Raw genomic sequence first — 13,828 nt, forward strand, 5'->3', positions numbered from 1 at the left:
TAGGCACAAGTTGTTTCTCTGGTACCCAGAGGGATGCTGTTGGTGAAGATGGTACTCAAAGTGATGCTGTGGGTACAACATCCCAAAGGGATGCTGAGGCTGCAGGTGGCAGCCCTGGTATCCAAAATGATGTTGTGAGTACAGAGAGCAACTGGTACCCCAAGGGTTGCTGTGGGTGCAGGCAGTACCCAAAAGGATGCTAAGGATGCAGGGAGAGTCAGGTACCCAAAAAAATGCTGTGGGTGCAGGTGGCATCCCCAGTACCCAATGGGATGCTGTGGGTGCAGGTGGTACCCAAAAGGATGCTGTGGATACAGAGAGCATCTGGTTACCAAAGGGATGCTGTAGGTACAGGTGTTGCCCAAAGGGATGCTCTGGGTGCAGGTGGTACCCAAGGGGATGCTAAGGGTGTGGGTAGCATCCCTGGTACCCCAAAGGATGTTGTAGGTACAGGTGGTACACAAACAGATGCTGTTGGTGAAGACGGTACCCAAAGGGATGCTGTGGGAGCAGGTGGCATCCCTGGCACACAAGGGGATGACGTAGGTGCAGGTGGTATCCCTGGTACCCAATGGGATGCTGTTGGTGAGAATGGTGCCCAAAGGGATGCTGTGGCTGCAGCTGGTACCCAAAGGGATGCTAGGGTGTAGGTTGGCAACCCTGAACCCAAAGGGATGCTCTAGGTACAGGTGGTATCCCTGGTACCCAGTGGAACGCTGTTGGTGAGGATGGCACCCACAGGGATGCTGTGGGTGCAGGTGGCATGCCAGAGACCCAAAGGCACGCAGACCACCCCTCAGGTTCTGTGCATGTCACACACAGGGCGTGCAGTCAGAGCCCAGGGTTGCAGGGTTTCTCACGGAACCTCACCTCTGCAGGATTTCCTGGGCCTATTGTGTGCAGCGAGCCCTGAGCCCTGCGTGCAGAGCAGCCACAAGACTGCACCCAAGGTCACAGCACAGACGATGCCTGCAGCAGGCGCCAGCTCCATCCTGCAGCCCTACAAAAAGCTGCAACAAAACCCCACAAAGCTTTTGTCCCGGACCGGCAGCATTTCTCATTACATCTGTCTGCCCTTTGGTAGCACAGCAGGAAGCCAGCAGCGACTCACAGCCCCCAGCCTTCCTGCAAACATGCCCCCGTTCAAATAAACCACCCCGAAAATAACCCAAGGGGAACAATGTGCTGCCCTCAGGGTGAGGTGCTGAGCGCTGGGTTTCACTCTTTCCATCACCACATTTTCCCTGCGCAGCCCCCAGGGCCGCTCTCCCCAAGCTCTTTCTCAGCAAGCTTTCTGCTCGTAGAACACAGAGTGGTTGGGGGGGGGGGGGAAGAGCAGCTAGGAAGGAAAAAACCCAACGCTTTTTTTTTCCATTTTTAGGAAATTTAGCGTTGGTTTTTTTCCCCCCTCTTCTGTCCCTTTTGCTCCGTGAGCACACAGAAGGGCTCATGAAACTTCAAGGGCAGCACTGCAGCTCCGCATTCCCGTTTCTCTTGGCCGTCCCCCTCCTCCTTTCTGCCTTCACACTTCTCCTTTTAGCACAGGCTCGCTTCTCCTTCCCTGCATCAGGGTGCTGCCGTCACATATGGTGCTGCCGGGACGTCTGCTGCCAAGCCCCAGAGTGAGAGAAGATGAAGAAATAGGGCTTCCATAGCGAGCTGTCACCCGAGCAGTGATAACTCCCAAATATTTCCCAGCCCTACCTGCAGGAAGGAACCCAGGGGTGAAAAAGCCCTCAAAACAAAGCTCTACGACGAAGCCACGATCCCAAACGTGATGAAGCTCCAGCAAAAGGGTCCTGTGATGACATTCCATTGGGAAAAGCCACTCCTGACGTCAAGGCAGGCAGATTCCAGCCACAGCAGCACCCACGGGCACCTGGCAGCTTTATTTTTACCAGCACAGCCCACGTGGGGAGCCCAGAACCCACAGCCCACATCCTGCTCTGGTTTCCCCATACAAGCATGACTGCCCAAGACACACGAAGCTGTTAAAGATGGGACACGAAGGGTCTGAGACGGCGACGTTTTGAGTGATGGGGATGGGGGAAAGGCCAGAACAGAGCACAAAGGGTCAATGGGAAATGAGGAGCTGGGGATGGGGACGGCGTGCAGCCTTGAGGGGGAGCCCAGCAGCCCTGGTGCCCAGTAAGAAGCATGGTGCCCACGTGCTCTCGTCCACTCTTTATTTCAATGATCACCTTCTCACTTTGGTCACAGCTTGGAAAGGGGTTTTGTTTTTTGGTAGCTGTTTTCTTTCCCTCCTTTCTCTACTCTGAGCCCGCCTTTCTACCACGCTAGAAAATTAGACAAGTACAGCAATTGCTCGTTGATAATAAATAGGTCATTTGTTAGTTGACAAAGTTAAAGTGCTTTGAGAAGAGATGTAAGAAGCTCTATGCTAGGCTCTGGGGGTTGTGTGGGAACGTAGTGCTGTAGGAAGCTCTGCTCTGCCTACACCCCCCCCTGCTTTGCCCAAAGACCACAAGGCTCAGCTGGCGGCACAGCCTGCCCAGCACTCTGCCCACCAGGCTGGGGGAGTTCCAGCAGTCCATAGGGCAGGGGAAGGCTCGGACAAGGTGTGGGATCACCCTCTGCGCACAGGCACAGGGACAATATCCCATATTTCACAGTTTAATCTTGCTTGGAGGCCTCAGAGCTCAGGGCGGGGGGTGCTGGCCCTCCCCTGTCTCATCATGCAGCACCCAGGGGTGGAAGTGGCTGCGAAGCCCTGAGCCCCACAGCCTGGCTCCTCTTTCCCTGAGGAAGCCCAGTCCCTCCCCAAGGGGAAAGGGGCACTGGGAGCAGGGCTGTCCGCAGAGCGATGCCCCTAGCTGCCTGCACGGATTTGTGCGTTTAACGTCTCCCCAGGGCCTCCTGGGGGCTTCCACCTCTCCTTCCAGTCTCTAGGAAATCTTAGGGCCCTTTGGTCTGTCCTCCCCCACACCCCGAATCTATAGCTAAGTCATCCTCCAAGTCTTATCCATGCAAAACGCTAACTTTGAGCCTGCCCTTCCCTGCAGTTTGTCAGTGCCAGCTCCCGCTCGCTCTCCCACATCACAGCCCTCTGAACAACCAACAAAACCCTTCCAGAGCAGAACGGGACCCACGAGTGACACTGGGAAGATCCCAGCTGCTCGCCCCTTGGGCTTGTTGTTAGCCACTAACACCCTGGAGAGAAGCGCAGGCCAACCAGTTCGAAAGGCCAAGGGCTGGCTCCTCCTCTTCATCACATGCACGTTCCCAAAGAGAGGAGCCGTTGCGCCCTGAGGATCAGTGCATGCACATCTGCATAGTCCCCTGAACAAAGTCTGCACCTGGTGCGTGCTCAGGACCACCAGTATGGAGCTACCAGCGCGTGCCTGGGGGCAGGCTGCAGTCCTGTGGGTACAGTGAACGTTCCCCTTGAGACAGGACGCTCCTGGCCCCAAACCCTGCTCCATCCGGCCCTGTAGCTGCCTCTTCCTCACATCGACTCCGAAGATGGAAGAGTTGCTGCCCACAGAGCCGGGACACCGCTGGGGACAGTCAAAGGTTAGTGCCCAAGGAGTGACTGAGAGCAAGGGTCTGGCCTCACGTTAAGTGCAGGAAGAGTGGCAGCAGTTGGGAAGGCGGCCGTGTCGTGCTCAGTGGAAGAGCTCCACCAACAGCACCATGAGCAGCAGCTGCAGCCAGGATGCCAAAGTCACGGTGGCCTGACCCTTCTGCGACATGAACCTGAGCTGGTTCACCAGGTGCTCCTTCACCAGAGCCTGCCTGAAGCCGTCCTCCTCCGAGACGCAGATGTAGTGGCCGTAGTGAGTGTGGCTCACGTTCTGGATGAAGTAGAAGCAGTCCGGCTGCGGGTGGGTGTTGTTGCAGGTCTTGATGAGGGTGTCGTTGTGGTACCAGTTGTAGGTGGCATAGTGGGACTCGACGGGACAGTTGAGGTAGTAGCGAGAGAAAGGGACGACGGGGACGACGGTGACGTTCTGGTAGCTGTCTGCTGGAAGAGGTTGGGAAGGGTGGCATGAGACAGGAATCCCCAGGAGGCACACACTGCCCTGCAGACCCACAGGGAAGAACGGGTGGGTTGATGGGGACACATTGCACGGGGACACATTGCACTTAATGACAACGGCAGGGCACGAACCACACCTGGTGATGTCCATAGGACTTCTCCTGCCTGGATGGCCAGCAAAACAGTTTGAACCCCCCTCAGCCAGCTCAGAAGACCTCATCCTACCACAGCGCCAGGTTCAGCACAGAGGGGAAATGAGGCCAAGGAAGACTGTTTACAGCACTGGAGAGGTTTCCAGATGTGCTGACAGCTCCTTGGCACGAAGGCCTATCGGTGAGTTGAGTTATGTTTGCACAGCAGCCAGCCAGACTGCGTGTCTGGGGGTAGGAGGCAAGATATTTCCTAATGGCTGTTGGCTTTGCGCAGCGCAGGCTGGGCTGGGTCACTCAGATCATCCCTACCTAAGGGACATCTGTGGCTATAGAAGCAGCAGCGTGCCATGAGAATCGATCGTGGTACTGCATACCAAAAGGCCTGACAAACATTCAGCTCATGCCTTTATTTACTCAGCAAACACACTGCGTAGCCGTTGACTCCGAGCCGATACGTGTGGTGTCTCAGCCACAGCACAGTCATAATGAGTTCCCCAGAACTGAGTAGCAACAGCTCTCCCAGCCTGTGCTAACACTTGAGAATCAGCCCCCCTGCTTCAAACCCTTCACATACCTTCCTTAACTTCACCCTTCTGGCACTTTCCTTGCCACGGCTCCAGGTTCAGGTTCTGACGCACCTCCCTGCCAGGTGGAAACAAGCATTAGCAAGGCACTACCAACACAGCAGCAGCACTCTGGAGCTAAGAAAGGAGTTTATTCCCATAGAGATTGTGCTGGATCAGAACGTTTAAACACCCACTACCAGCAGGGTGGGGAAAAACGCCCCCCAGACACTTAAGGGGTTGGTGGGTGACAAATGTGAGACACAGCAGCTCACCATAATCAACCACTTTAAACAGCACCATGATTGGTAGACCTTGATTTTTACTGAGGGCAAGCATAACGGACCATATTTGTGATGAAGCTACGCACGCTTCTAAGGGGAAAAGGGGATCTGGTGCTCAGGATGTATGAAACCCATTGATTTCTCCCTCTACCACAGCAGAGGTGCTGCAGGAGAGCCCTGCAGAGGCGCAGGGCAGCAGAACAGCATCGAGCACTGCCTGGCCACAGTGAGATCTGCCTCTGATGGCAAGATGCTCACAAAACCAAGCGGCCAGGAAAGGGTACAGCGAAGATGTGGGCATTTCCCAAGCTAACACATCCAGCCAAATTTGATGGGGATAGCAGCGAGCTGCCCGTGCCACGTACCGGTTGTGATAGATGGACTGGCAGCGCCCATCGGCCCACCCACAGTAGGGGTCCCTGGCCAGCAGGCAGCTCTCACAGTTGTTACGGTACACCCCACACATGTCCATGGGCACCTCCACCACTCTCCTGCTCGAGCCCACGTACAGCATCGCCTGTGGGAGGGAAGCAGAGGGGCTGATCCTCCCAGCACCCGTCCCAGTGCCGCCCCGCGAACGTCTCGCGCTTCTGCGAATGTTCCTACAGCTTTAGTCACTGTGATGCCGGGTTGGATCCCACCAGCAGGGCTGGTAGCTCTCCAGGCAATGCAGTCATACGTCGCTTGCTCTCTTATTTTCCCCCACCTTAGGTATAAATAAATTTGCTCCATCAGTGCCAGCAATGTTTTCACCTCCGGGATGGAGCACCAGCATTGTCTGACAGCTCATCTGCCAGCAAGGCCAGAAAAGGAGAGGGAATCTGCAGGGGAAGCAGAACTCTGTGCTGGGATTTGACCCAGGCAGCAAACAGCCTCGCTCTTCCCTCTCCTCCAGGAGAGATCTCTTTGCCCACTGCTCTGCACAGTGATCCAGCACTGGGGGCATCAGCCCAGCTGCGAGGACCCTCCCCTCAAACCCATCCAGAGGCTGTTTCCATATCTAGGAGCTGGTATGAAACTGCCTATCCCTGCTTCCTGCTTGCTTTTATAACCACAGCCCCAGCCACTGGTTTCTTTTCTATGGACCTACCCTCTCGTGGTCCAGGATCATGGACTGGATCGGGTCCTTCTTTGAGAAGACCTGGAGCTCCATGATGTTATGCACTCCCCCTGGCAGCTCTACTACCTTGTGGATGGATCCCCTGTCTGGAAAACAAGACAGGAGAGCCCTGATGAAGGCAAAGCAAAGGGACTAAAGCCAGGAGTGGGGAAACCGGACAGAGAAGCAGCTCTGGGAGCTCAGCCCTTGTTGCAGCACACAATACCCACTCTGCAGAGCCAGATATGACTGTGTCCCTGAAACCAGCCACCCAGGGGGAGCCTGGAACCTTTCTCAGAATTATTTTCTTAGGAAATCACCCTCTAAACAATAGTGCTACCCAGAGCAGAGCTTTGTCACCCTCCCAGCCAAGAGCTATGAGGAACTGGTTTCCCCTGGAGGCCTGGCCAAGCCCCCTTTGTTCAGCTGCAATAAAAACCAACAGCTCTCCAACTCGCCATTGTTCTGCAGTGCCTTTTCCCCAGTGCCTGGGGCTGAAACGTGGACTTTCACCTTTCTGGCTTTTTAAGCAAACTCCCTCCTCCATTAAATGACTTCAGAAATTGGTAACACAAGAGAACGAGCAATTTGGCAGAGATGTGGCAATTCTCCTCCTGATTGAATGTGCATCAGCAGTCTCACCAGTTACTCTCATGTAATTGTCTCGTTTCCCTATCCCAGGTAGCTGCTCCCTTACTCAGTGCAGCCAGGGGAGGTGAGGCAGGACCTCCCATAGGCATCAGGCAGGGAACAGGATCACCCCTCATCTCACTCCAGGTGTCTCCATGCCCACCACAGCACAGGTGGGAAGCCTTGCCAAGCCCTGCAGCACGAAGCAAGCTGCCTTGCAGAATTTGGAAGGCATTAGCTGCATTTAGCAAAAGCTTTTAGCAAGATAAGAACAATAAGAGCATCCACTGCCTCCAACCCAGGCCACCAAGACTTGTCTGTATTTTTTCATGTCAGTAAACAAGCTCCAATACAACACAAATGCAAAAACAAAAAGGATGAGCACAGCTCTAGGGTGTGAGCCTGGGCAGCAAGGCAGGAAAGAGAGCACTGTGCCAGGGTTCCTGGTACCTGTTGCCAGATAAAGCACGGTGTATTGGTGTCCATCACTTGCAGAGACCTCATGCACCCCAATCTTCTGGTAGCGGTGCTTGTTGTGAAATAAGGGGCTCCTGGTGGGCGCGAGGGGCTCCACTCGGTTCTCTACCTCTGGGTGGCTGTCAGCTATCTTGAAGGTCTCACTTGGGGTGTGCTGTCCAAAGGGAACACACTGCACCGGGAGGGAACAAAAGGCACTGCGTCAGAGGAAGGCAGATACGTGGGGGTGACACTTGAGGGCAGGAAATCAATGACATGGCACAGCTGAGCCTAGAGGAGAATGCCCAGGGCCTCCTGCCATGGCAAAGAGCCTGCAGGCTGCTCTGCAGCTACACAGGATCAGAGAGCAGGTTGGAAAACATGCAGCAAACACCTTATCTGCACACCTGGCAACCCAACAGCCTTTCTCCTATTGCATAAGTTTCAGTTTAGCAAATTCAGACCCTGCCATCCCCCACCGGCCTTGAACAGCCTCTCCCTGTGCAGTTGTTTGCTGCCAGGTCAGTTGAGCACCATGAACTGTAGGGTTAGGCTAGAGATTTCTGCTGACAAAAATTCTGTGTTAGCAAACACAATGTGAGGCTTTGTCCTCCAACTTCAAATAAGGGCTCAGACCTGTTTGCCAAGTACATAAGAGCCTCACTCCCCTTTAATTTTCATGAAAGTGTTGGACCTTGACCAGCCTCCTCATGTTTCCAGTAACAAAGCTCAGATCCTTCCCACGGTGGCCACAGCCAGTCTGAGAACAGCACCCAGCTCTCAGCTGGCTGGTTGGGACCCTCAACTGCCCCAGCTCCTCTAACAGCAGCAGAGCAGGGAGCTTAGGAGGTCTCTCTGCTTAACCTGGGTGTCTTTCATCGTTTACTCACCTGCCCAGGCTTGATCTCTGGGTTGGGACCATTATAGCCTTTGAGTTTGGATGTCCGAAACACGTTGTCAATGTCCCCAAAAGAATAGACACAAACAGCAGAGCTTCCCCTGTGGGAAACAAGACAAAGAGAGGGTCAGGGATACAGTGGCCTTTGGCTGGGGCACGGCTGGGGCACAGCTGCGTGTCGCACCTTTGCTGCCCATGTCCATTCTGGCTGTTTTCCACCCATGTTCCTGCCAGAGAGAACAAAGGGCTGAAGGAAAGGACAAGGGCCCATGGGACAGGCATCCCCTATTTTGCAAAGACCCTTACCAGGTGTTTGTGAAGAGCCCGTAGACTTTGGAGTCCCTCCAGTCACTTGCAGGGACAAAGAAGACATCCTGCAGCCAGTTGAAGTTGCCCTTGGTGGCCGGGTCGACACAAATCAAGCTGGCCTTCAGGAAGGTGGTCCACTTGGAAGCAGAGAGGGAACTGGTTCCACCTTTGTCTTCCTGGAGGGGAAAGAAAGCAGGGAGTCAGGGCTTGGTAGAGAACAACACAAAGTCCCCTCTGTATGGCATCTTAGGAGGATAACTGAGGGATGCTCCGGAGAGATATTTGCTGCTAGTCACTGCAATGCTTGTTGATCTCTAACATCCCAGCAAGACAGGGCAGTGTTGCTTGTCCCTACAAGCAAGATGGGAGCCCAAGGACAGGAAGGCCAAAAGACATGGCTAGAGGGAGCCAGAGGGGCCAACTCGTGTGCTGACAATACTAGATGAGCTGGTATGGCCATCTGTCACCTCTGTGACACTGCTGCCTCCCCACCATACCCTGTTCCCATGGTACCTTACACAGCTGGGCCACTCGGGAGATGTTTCTGGGTGCCTCAGGACTCTTATCTGGATTGTCTTCACGGAAGAAGTAGTAAATCTTGTCCTGGTAAGGATCTTCATGCCTTAACGTGGTGGCTTTGACAAACTGAGGGTCTGGAAGGGGAAGCAAGCAGTCAGAAAACTTTGGCCTGAACAAGCACCCTTCAGAATCACAAGCCCACTGGTGGGTCAGGGCAAAGGACAGGTCCAAGCCTTTTCTCTGTACCTGATCAGTCACAGCACACTACAGACTATTTTTCATGCACCATGTTCCCACATGTTCCCTTTCCTCTCTCTCCTCCATGCACTTGTTACCTTTGGGGCAAATCCCCAGAGCCCAGTGAAGCCTTGGCTTTGTACAGAAAGGTTCCCTCAGTGCAGCAAGCTGCCTCACTGTGTTCAGTGTGGAAAACCCAGTAATGTTGTTCCTATTAATACACTGCTGCCACAAAGGGCATCCCCAGCAGCACTATGGTCCCTCTGGGCATCGTTAGATGGTGGCCCTGTGGCAGGGAATTCTGTGTCATCATGGGATCAACCCCACTGCTCTGGGTCTGCAAGGCTTTTTCCCCGCTGTCTTGCTAGGCCTTGGTGTCATTTGGATTTTTGTCTTTGATAAAAAAAGGCTTAGGAGAAGACAGTGCAGTAAGGTTGCAGAAATTGAGAAGCCCATTAGCAGCCCAACAGCTTCTTGCTGCTGGGTCATGACCCAGGCTGGGGATTTGGAAAGAGTCATTGCCCAGAATGGAAGCTGTTCTTCCTGTTTCCACCACCACTCGGCAGCTGATGGGCACCTTTACACAACAAGCATCTGACATGGGACTTGCTGTCCACTTCTCTCCATTTCCCCATCCTCTCCTTCCTCACCCTGAGCAAGAGGAACTCATGCCAGTTGTCTTGGTGCAGAAGCGAGGAGGTGAAATTCCCCCCAGCTGGCAGCAAGAGAGCTGCAGAGAGCTGCTGGGTCCCTCCCTGCCACACCATGGGGGACAGATCCAGATGAAGCTGCTTGCTGGGGCAAAGCAACTGGTCCCATGCTCCTGTACTCACTTTGCATCACTGTGTCACTTGTGTAGAGTTCTCCATCCCCTTTCACTCGTCGGAAGCGGGGGATCTTGCCATTCTGCTGGCTTTTCTTGATGGTAGAGTAGATGTTAGGATCTGTGGGAGAGGAAGGCTCTTTTGCAATGAGGTGTTTCAAGAGGGGGGCAAAAGGATTTGTGAGCACAAAAGCAAGAACCAAGAAGTATCTGGACACATGGTCAGGTGAAGGGGACTCACAAATGGTGGATACAAGTCAAAAAACCCAGACCTCCCTGCCTAGGATTGCATGGGCATGGCAGGACTCCCAGGGAACACTCTCAAGCCTTTTTCCTACAGAGCAGCAGGGATAATTTCTGTTCTGACTCTGGAAGGGAACCTCATCTCCCCCTCTACCAGGTCCACAGCAGTGCAGATCCTGCAGAATGACACCATTCTCATGCACCCTACCTTGCCCTGCACAGAGATTCAACCCTCTCCCTAGGACAAGAACTAACAACCTCTTGCCATACTCTGCCCTAGAAGGACAAGCATCAACATGAGGCAAAACCAAGATCACCAGCCAGAGCAGAAAAGCACAGCCCTTGGACAACCTAGGCTTCCTGCACGGCACTGCAACCCAAAACATGTGAGCAGCCAGACTTACAGTCAACGATGACGAGGGAATTTGTATCAGGAGTGAAAGGAGCAAGACCTCTGCCATCCTGAGGAGAGTCCTTCTCCTTTTCTGTCTGGGGAAGGAGAGAAATGGCCCCTGAGAAATGCAATCAGTTCAGGGCAGGGGATGCAGGTGCCCACGTCCCCCCTGAGCAGGTGAGCACAGAGGCTCCCTTCACACCCCTCAGTCTGTGATTCAAGTTGTTACGTGGGCATCAAGGACCCCTGAGCTCTGTTTTGGCTTTAGGCCCACTCCCAATCTGTGCAGCATCCCCCACAGTGCCTGGCTGTCCACTGGAAAAGACACCAGGCAAAGCAGAACAGAGGAACTCCAGCTTACCAAGTGCCAGCAGGTGGGATTGCAAGCGCCAGTCCCACACACTAACATCTCACTTCCATGCTTTGCTATTAAGGTGATGAAGTTTTTATTGTCCTCCTGCAAGAGAAAGGAGAGGATCGTGAGCAGCTGCAATTGGCAGACCACAGCCCTGTAGCTCCACGTCTACAGCACTACCAGCACTCTGCTATACAGCTCCCCAGCTTTCCCATAGGTGTTAAAACCAGAGGAGCAGTCCTCCAGCCCGAGTCCTCCAACCCACATATTCTGTTCCTCCAGAAATAGGACCTACCGGGCTCCCAGGCTTCAAACACTGTGCTCCATTTTCCACAGGGAACTCTACCTGGTGTAAGAGAGAAAGAGAGAGGCTTTAATCACTGCCCTCTCAAAGACAGTTAACAAGGACCCAGTTTCGTGTACCACGTACTCAGTTGTTCTCTTAGCAAAAGAGCACATCAGTTGGAAGGTCATCAACACAGCAGCTCAGCCCTCTTCCCCATCTGAAAGCCCTTGGGAGACACTGAGGTGGCAGGACTGGGTCTCTCAGCCCTTGGGGGTGATGTGCAGAAGTGGGGATGCAGGGCCGAAGCAGCGAGCACAGCCTGGGTTGTTCCCTGAAGGATTTTGAGAGAAGGGCTGTTGTTGCAAGGAGTGAGTGTTCAGCAGTGGATGTCCAAGGACTGGGACACACGAACCCTGCTGCTCCTTGAGAACAAGGGCTGTTTCTGGGAATAAACATAGGGACTGGCTTGTTTGAGAAGGACAAGCGTGGGTCATGTGGAAGCTAACCACCCCAGGGTTTTCCTGTTGTTTTAACTCGGTGCCCAGCTGATTCAGAGCTTGCTGTTTTTGAAACAAGTCAGTGATGATAGAAGGGGATGGGAACACAGCTCCTCCGCAGTAACCTGACTCTAAGCTGCCCTTTCCATGCTACAGAACACATCCCCCACCTGAGCAATCCTAGCCCTGGCGCAATAGAGACCTCAACAAGATCACAGCTTGGGAAGAACCCACCTGCAGTGAGTGCAAAACTCTCCCCTTTGCTGCAGGTACCAACCATTCAGAAGCTGTGGGCATAGAATGGACATTCTCAGTCCTGATTTTGTTGGTGGCAAAGGTACTGAGTCAGCTATCTAACACCTGGGCTGCGAGACAGACACCGAATGCTTCCTAATGTAGCCGTGGGCTCAAAGTAGTGAGCAGAGCATCCTTACCGGGTAGGTCTCAGAGGTTGCAAAGTTATAGTAGTAAAGGATTCCCTCTCCCCCGACGTAGATGCTTGAGCTGTTTGTTTCATGATAGAACACCGGGTACTTCTCATTCCTGGGAAATGTATACTCCCTCTCACCTAGGAACAGCAAAGACATTCATTAGGGAAAGCACAGCCCACTGCAGAGCAGCTGCAGCCAGTTCAGGCTGATTGACTCCCTTCTGCGTCCTTGGCATGAGCGATGAGAAAAGCAAGGACACAGGGTTGTATGGGATGGTGCCAGGCAGTGAGGGAAGGCAGCTCCCAGGCTCATAGCTGTGCTCTTGTCCTGGCCCCAAGGACAGAAGGTGGGACGGATGGGGTTCAGAGCCACCATCAGAAGCCAAAGGCAGCCCCCAGGCCAAAGCCTAGATGTCAGAGGGGGAAGCATGTAAAGCTGCAATGCTCAGGGCTGCACGTCCCCAGGGCAACCAGAAAGTGAGCTGCAAGACGTGGGGCCGTGGTGTCACAACCAGTTACAGCAAATGGGAAGCTTCCTGGGCCCAGCTGAGAGGAAGGACTGCTTGTCCTTCCTTTCTTTCCTTCCTCTTTCACCTTCATGCCTTTCCAGTTCACCCCCTTCTTCCCTCTGCGCTGCCAGCTCAGGTGTGGGAGGCTGCAGCAGTGCAGGGCAGCAAGCAGAGCTGTGTGCACAGCCTCCCCAGTGCTCTCTGCTCCTTCTCAGCAGCCCTGCACCACCCCAGGATGCTGCAGCCACACCTGGCAGCTCGGAGCAGCTGTGCCAGAGCCCACGCTGCTGGAATCCATCCCTTGTCCCACACTGTGCTCTGCAGCAGTCATGCAAAAGGAAGGTGAACTCGGGGAGGAACAGCAGATGAGGACTGACCTCTGCACAGTGTGATGGGATGCTCCTTTTCCAGCTCTCTTTCCTCTTTTCCAAAGAGGAGGGCCTCTCCTACCAAGAGCTGCTGCTCCAGGCATGCAGACAAAGATTGTGTCTGCCTTAGGAGCTGGCAGCCTGCACAGACAGGCAATAAATCAGAGGCACGTGTCCCTCTCTATTTATAAGGCCACTTGGCAGGACAGGCAGAGGACAATCTTCAGGCAGTGCTTTCCCTGCCTGGAGAACACGGCGCAGGGGCTCCTGCCAAGATTCTGCAGAGGCAAATATTCGAGGCTTTTCACTCTGATGCCATACGCTGCTCACGCACCTCCATGGGGTGAGGAATGGGGTCAGCTCCCAGCTGTAGGGTAGGCTGGGACACAGAGACCAGCAGGAGGCACACTGCCCTCCAGCTCACTTCTTTGACACCTGGGGTGGTGGCAGAGGGGCTCCAGCACTCGGGACCCCACAAGCAGGAAGGCTTCCACATCCAGCTACACCCACCCCCAGCAGGCTGCAGGCTGCTCTGGCTGTACTTCAGCACACTTTGCACTTTTCTACTGCTGCTAAGCCACAAGAACACTTGCTGTTCCCCAATCTTCTCCCCCGCTTTGCCCTCTGCACACACATGCCTCCACAATCACGATACCTTTGGTTTTGCTTTCAGGGCTTTTTTTTTTTTCTTTTTCCCCCACAACAGTTTCTCTCTGGTCAGCCCTGAGCACTGTGCCAACCTACTTCCTAGCAAGGACTTGCTTCTCCTCAACCAG

At 54.1% G+C, this 13,828-nt stretch overlaps 1 protein-coding gene across 5 annotated transcripts in view; it reads right to left on the reverse strand.

The window, feature by feature from the left end:
- Positions 1 to 2,172: 2,172 nt before the first annotated feature.
- Positions 2,173 to 13,828, reverse strand: part of SEMA7A (semaphorin 7A (John Milton Hagen blood group)) — a 32,788-nt gene continuing 21,132 nt past the window's right edge. For 3 of the 5 annotated variants that reach the window (XM_048956033.1, XM_048956030.1, XM_048956034.1), the window contains 13 exons: positions 12,180 to 12,313; positions 11,258 to 11,308; positions 10,969 to 11,064; positions 10,618 to 10,702; positions 9,981 to 10,091; positions 8,905 to 9,044; positions 8,389 to 8,567; positions 8,075 to 8,183; positions 7,179 to 7,377; positions 6,090 to 6,205; positions 5,365 to 5,516; positions 4,727 to 4,794; positions 2,173 to 4,043 (listed from right to left, as the gene is read on the reverse strand). In XM_048956033.1, coding sequence (XP_048811990.1) covers positions 3,574 to 4,043; positions 4,727 to 4,794; positions 5,365 to 5,516; positions 6,090 to 6,205; positions 7,179 to 7,377; positions 8,075 to 8,183; positions 8,389 to 8,567; positions 8,905 to 9,044; positions 9,981 to 10,091; positions 10,618 to 10,702; positions 10,969 to 11,016 — 1,677 coding nt within the window. In that variant the 5' untranslated portion in view covers positions 11,017 to 11,064; positions 11,258 to 11,308; positions 12,180 to 12,313 and the 3' untranslated portion in view covers positions 2,173 to 3,573. The remainder of the gene's footprint in view (positions 4,044 to 4,726; positions 4,795 to 5,364; positions 5,517 to 6,089; positions 6,206 to 7,178; positions 7,378 to 8,074; positions 8,184 to 8,388; positions 8,568 to 8,904; positions 9,045 to 9,980; positions 10,092 to 10,617; positions 10,703 to 10,968; positions 11,065 to 11,257; positions 11,309 to 12,179; positions 12,314 to 13,828) is intronic. The other 2 variants (XM_048956032.1, XM_048956031.1) reach the window with 2 other exon arrangements.

This window comes from Lagopus muta, chromosome 10 (genome assembly GCF_023343835.1).
Source record: "Lagopus muta isolate bLagMut1 chromosome 10, bLagMut1 primary, whole genome shotgun sequence".
NCBI classification, from domain to species: domain Eukaryota; kingdom Metazoa; phylum Chordata; class Aves; order Galliformes; family Phasianidae; genus Lagopus; species Lagopus muta.